The sequence below is a fragment of the Ciconia boyciana genome, chromosome 3 (assembly GCF_034638445.1).
Source record: "Ciconia boyciana chromosome 3, ASM3463844v1, whole genome shotgun sequence".
In the NCBI taxonomy this organism is placed as follows: Eukaryota; Metazoa; Chordata; class Aves; order Ciconiiformes; family Ciconiidae; genus Ciconia; species Ciconia boyciana.
The window spans coordinates 90,158,752-90,164,751 of record NC_132936.1 but is presented as its reverse complement, the minus strand read 5'-3'; the positions used below and the strand labels follow the sequence as shown (position 1 = coordinate 90,164,751).

General features: G+C 53.0%; 1 protein-coding gene across 1 annotated transcript in view; it reads left to right on the top strand.

The window, feature by feature from the left end:
- Positions 1–1,306: 1,306 nt before the first annotated feature.
- MEMO1 (mediator of cell motility 1) overlaps positions 1,307–6,000 on the top strand; it is a 28,917-nt gene continuing 24,223 nt past the window's right edge. The window contains exon 1 of the mRNA XM_072856524.1: positions 1,307–1,717. Coding sequence (XP_072712625.1) covers positions 1,657–1,717 — 61 coding nt within the window. The 5' untranslated portion in view covers positions 1,307–1,656. The remainder of the gene's footprint in view (positions 1,718–6,000) is intronic.

Below are 6,000 nucleotides of genomic sequence, written 5' to 3'. Positions count from 1 at the left end.
AACGAAAGCTCTGTATTTTGCATGCATTTATAACTGGCTGGAGGACTTTTCGAAGAATAAAATGACATTAGGGGGAGAAGGAGAATGTGTTTCCTGACCTGGCCCATACATTATTTTCTACCTCACAAAACATCAGTCGGTCTTAATACCTTGATGGCTGCAGCCCCTCATCTCTCCTGTTGTGGCTCCCCTCTCTCCTGGTTGCATCTCATACGTCAGTGGCTAAAATTGCTTTTTCCCTTCCCCCCCTTTTGTACTGGCGATAGTCCCCTTTCCAGTTCTGCCTTATTAGCTATTTTGAGCTATGCTTGATGTCTCCATGGCAGCAGTCCATTCACCAAGCTAATAAAAAAAAATAAAATTAAAGAGGTGGGGAAGGATTAAGCTGAGAAGAACCGGAGACTTCTACACAAATGTACTCCCACAGCCCTCGCTGCATGCCACGGTACCAAAGACATAACGGTAGGGGCAGGGAGGCACAGGAAAGGAACTGTGCTAGCTCAGAAACAAGGAGCTTCAGCCCAGCAAACTCCCTGTTCTCTCAGCCCGAAACCGCTGCCTTTGGGAAACGATGCTCTGTCCCTCGAGCCCTCGAAATCCGAACTGCTCCCACAGCCCGCACCGGGGACGGGGGAAGCAGAGGAGGCACCGGCGGCTGCACCGAGTTCTCCTCACAGCAAGGGGGCAACCCCCGGCACCAGAAAGCGCCGCTTCGCCCCCGAGAACACCGCCCACCCTCACCTCCTGCCCCGGCCTGTGAGGCAGGGGCGCGCCGCGCCGGAGGGGGGCTCCAGCAGCCGGCCGCGCTTTCGCGCCCCTTAGCCGCTCCCCAACCCGCCGAGGCGGAGGGACCGGGGGCGCGGCGGCCGCGCGCCCGCACCGGCGGCGCTTCATGAGGGCAACCGCCACCGCCCCCCGCGACCCGGGGCGGGGAGGGGCGGGGGGGGGGGGGGCGCGGGGCGGAGCTCCCGCTGGGCCCCCGCTCCCCCCCCCCGCCCCGGACCGGCCTCCCCTCATCTGACCTGCGCTCGTAATCTTCCCTTCCACCACGGAGACACAGCCCCGCCAATCAGCGAGGCCAGAAGCGATCGCCACGGCAACGCGGCCGGCCAATCCGAGGGGGCTCCCCCTCCGAACCCCGCCTTCTGCCCCCCTCCCCCACGAGGCGGCGCCGCTCCATTCCGGGCTTGTCAAAGCGGTGGGCGGGAACGGCGAGGGAGGGCGGCCAATGGCGGCGAGGCTTTTGCTTTCGTGCCCAATGGGGGAGCGGCGCCTGTGCGGCCCCTAGTCCACGGGAGCCGAGCCGGGCCAAACCCAGTTGCTGCCGCGGCCTCCTTCTCTTCGCGCCCCCCACCTGCCAGCGCGGAGTTGGCGGCGGCCTCGGGCTTTGTCCCCGCGCCCCCCCCCGCGGGGCGACCGCCTGCGGCCGAGCCCGGCGACGCGTCCCCGGCCCGCGCAGCCCCGCCCGCCGCCTCCGCGCGCCCCCCTCCCGCTCGCCGCCCGCCCGCCCGCCCGCCCGGAGGCGCCGCCGGCAGCGCCGCCTCCGCCCGCGGCGCCCGGGCCGTGCCGGGGGAGGAGGGGGAGCAGCGCCGCCGCCGCGGCCGGGCCCGTCCCCCACCGCCTCCCCCGAACACCATAGGCGGCTCCGGCACCAAGATGTCCAACCGGGTGCTCTGCCGGGAGGCCAGCCACGCCGGCAGCTGGTACACAGCCTCAGGTACCGGCGCCGCGGCCCGCAGCGCCGCCGGGGGCGGGGGGCGGGGGCTGAATCAGCACTTTCCGCCGCCGGGGCCGCGGCCGGGACCGGGACCGGGCGCGGGGAGGGGCCGCCGGCCCCGCCCCCGCGGCCGGCACATGGCGGACGAGGGGGGGCTGGGGGCCGCGGCCCTCCCGGGCCCGGTGAGCGGGTGGGGGTCTGGGTGGCTGCCAGGCCCGGCTGCCGGCGGAGAGCGGCGCGGGAGGCCGGTGGTGCCGCTGGGCATCCGGTGGCCGTAGCGCGCCCCTCGGGGAGCCGAGCACACCTGCCTGCCGCTGCTGGCCCCTCCGCCCGGCCCGGCCGCCTGCACCGGGGCAGCGGCGCCTCTCGCCGGCAGGCCGGTGCTGGAGCGTGGCGAGGGCTGGATCGGCCCCCCCGGGTGTTCCGTGTGTGCCTGCCCCTGCTTGGGAGACGCGCGTTGCTGCGACTTCGCGTCTCAAGGCGGTGGTGGTAGAGCCGGCCTGCGTATTGTGCCTCGTACCGAATGTTGCACGTAATGGGTGTAAGAGCACACGAAGAGATTTCGGTGTTTTGGAGTGCTCTTGGGTTTTATTTTTTTTCCTGAGTGAATACAGGATGTCTGGGGTGTTTTGCAGGGCTAGAAGGCAGGTGATGGGGTGGAGAGGAAATAAGGAGGTTTATTTCACTTCTTGTAGTCCAAGATGAGCTGCTGCCTTTTCTTCCAGAGCGCTTTCTCTAGTCGTAGTGGAAAGTTATAAAGCAGTAGTACAGAATGGGCTCTGTCCATTTAAAAATGTGGTATTTGCAGAAAAAGAATAGACGGAAGACATGGTGTGTTGGAGGGAGGACTACCGCTCCCCTCGCCCTCCCAAAAAAGGACAGAAACCTGTAATAATGGCTTGAAGGCACGTATGTTCGGAAATAAGTTTTGTTGGGTCTTGGGGCAGAACTCTGCTGTTGCGGATAGGATGCACATTTGTATTTTCAGAGCTGTTAATAAGGAGATTGGTAAGGGATGGTCTTTTACTGGCCTCAGAAGTAAAGATCATTGCAAAACTGCAGGTGAACAAGCTTAGATGAGCAAGAGGCTGTTGTAAAGAATAGTTCAGAGGGAGGGGAGGGATACAAGTGAAAAAAATAAATAGAGAGATGCATTCAGCATCCTAAACTGACATTTAAGAAGAACTAGATGTGAAACGTCATATGCTTCTCTTGACTATAATAGGTGCAGTTTCCCTTCTCCTCCACAAATTAACGAACAAGGTACGAGGCAAAAATGGAAAGGGAGGAAGAGAAATGCAGGGAGGAGGGTAACACAGGAAGAGGCAGATTGTGGGATAAGAGGCTGGGCTTCAAATGGTGGCTAGGCAGTTTCAAGACAACAATAGAGGATGATTGTTTTCCTTCCGAGTTTAATATTACAAACATAACTGTTGTGTCCGTTACAAAACTGGTCTCAAATCTTCATCCAGCATCGATGCCTTGCAATTACAGTTTTTTCCAGTGGTCTAGAAAGGCAGGTAGTACTCTCTTTACAGAAAGCAAACAAAATCATGTCAGAGGTATAGATTTAAACACGTGCAAAGACATCAAAACATTGAAGCTTTGTGGTAACACTTCCCAACTTGCTATTTATATTTTCATTTATGAATAAGGTAGAAAATTGATTTACGGTATGGAATGGCTAGATGACCTTATACATAAATTTTGTAGTTTGTTTGATATTGGACTTCATACCCAGTTACTGCTGGATACTTGCAAATAAGAATTTTAATTTTTTTCATAATTAATTTAAGAGGCATAGGTGCTGTGTTTGGCTGTTTTCTTTTCGATACAAATTCAGTGTGTAATTTTGTTAGACTACACCCTGGTAAGTCTGTGTGACTAGTTTGGCCAGTACTACTTGTCTGTAATAGGACATCCAAAAGCATGTTGCTCCCGTTGCTTTTGGGCAGCCCTCTGGGTATTGCTTATTGAGGAGGTGAGGGATGGTTGCCCAGACACTTAGACTGCATGAAAAAAACCAAACTGAATCATGTTGTAACGAGTGATGGTGACTGTACTTCTGACAAGTTAAATTGTAGCTGTTACAGGGTGTGTGGTGGGGGTAAGTGGTTGATGTTGCATAGGCTAGAGTTTTGGTAAGTGTGTTTTGTTTTCCTTAAACAAGAAAAGAGCATTATTAATGTCTCTTGCTTTGAACTATCTTCTGCTGTTGACGTAGGGTATGCAAGTGCAGGAATTCTCCCTGGTCAGCAAGACAGGGGCTAGCCGTTTTTTGTTGCTTGGAAGCTAATTTTTGTGTGCAATTTTAGGAGGGCCCATCAAAACTCAAGAGGAAATAAATGGGGACCAAGAGGGTGTGTGTTCACCATAGACTTAACTTTGGCCTAAAATACAGGAAGATTTAAACTCACACATCAGCTGCTATTTCAAACTTGTAACATAGGCTCGTTTCCTCAGTCGTACTACTTGAAGAAAGTCTGGATTTTACTATGTGGTTTCGACCTGCATAGCTTCAAGGATGGAGCTGAGGCAGGGATTAGAGTTTGAATTGTGATAGTTCTTCAGTGCATTCCTGCGAGTCTCCAGGGACTGTGTTGTCAATTCCTCCTATCTACTCTCTTCGTGCTTACCGTCTCGGCCCAGAAGCGATTTGCTGGGTTAATATATTAGCATTTAAGCTTCCCGTTTCCTGAAAACTGCTCTCTTTCTACAGAGCTGAGTTTGATTACACAGGGCAAGCGGATGCCCTGGAAACCCTCGTCTTGCTCCATAGTTAAGATGACTCTGTCTGAAAGGGTAATGAGAAACGTGACTTTTGAAGAATGCATTCGAAATCGTTACGTCCGAAAGCATTTTAAAGAGGCTGTGTGAGGATGAGGTTTTTAAGTGGTAGTGTATCCCAAGGTGCCTAGTACCTGAGGGTAAAACATCAACAAAACATCCAGGATGATGCACGGCATCCTGGATTGGGGCCGGGAGGTGGGGTGGGGGGTGGGGAGGTGGGTGTTGACTGCAAAAATAGAGCACCCATTGCTATGCTTAAAAAACCCTGTATCTGTGAGATCTGGCTGTAGAAGTCAGCCCTGGGAAAGAAGGGCCGAAGCCAGCTGAGGGAGAAGAGGACAAAGGATGGATCCAGAATGCAAACCAGCTTTTGTGGCCAGAGGATATCCTTGAACTGGATTAGCTGGCTCCTCTGCGCTCCAGGAGTGGAAGCAGTATCAGAGGTGAAGCTACAACCAAGTAAGAGGGAGCTACTACTCTTCATGGAGGGTCAATGTAATGTATGTAAGAGGGTTTAGAAGAAACACCACTTCTTGTCTTTAGAGACTGCTCATTTCTGTGGGGCAGCAATTGCTTCAGCTGAAAGTAGACCCTCGCTCCCTTATTTTCTCCAGCTATGGGGTATGCACTGCTTAGGTTCTGCCTTCGAAAATATAAACATGCACTACATCCTAGTGCAAATACATCACCTAATTGTATGACGCTAATTAACGTTTTAGAGCAGGTGAGACTGGCTGTGCAATTATGCACATCCAGGCATGTTCACATGTTAGAATCTCACATCTAACTGTAAGTAAACAACTTTGTTCTTATTGGAGGGAAAGTGAGGTCCCAGGCAGAAAGCTCACTGCTTCCTGCTCACTTGATGAAGCTGAGAAAGGGTGCGCGGAGGGGAAGATGGGCTTCACAGTGATGTTAGCATTTAACTTCCCATGTGTTCTTCATCCATAATGTGCTGTTGTAAAGAAAAATTTAAAAAGCAAGTTCTTTAAGAAGTTTCTGCAGTTGAGTTCAGTATGAAAAATTTGACCAAAATTATCATCATATCTTCTCCTCTAGAATTCTTGGTGTGGGGAAGTTCATGTTCGTTCCACATCAGTCTGTGTAGCATCTTAATGGACTTTAGATGTGGACCTGTGGAGCATTTGTCTGGCAGCAAACTAACAATGAAGTCTGTCTGGTCAGTTGTTCCTCCTCGTACTTAGCAGGAGCACTGAATATGGAAAGCTTTACAGCTGAGCTTCCAAACTGCAATAGTGCTATGACCATTGCTGATAGTAGGCCACTGGTCTAAATAACCTATTTTTTCACTTGCAGATCTTGATCTATAGATCTGGTTTTAAAAAAGTTAAAAATGGTATGTGGCATGCCATTGCTTCTGTGGACTAGCAGCCTGGTGCATGGTGGCTGCTAAAAACACTTGCAAAAATGAGATAAAGGCATATAATGTAAATATAAGTATCACCCTGTTGCACTGCTGTCATGTAGGTTGT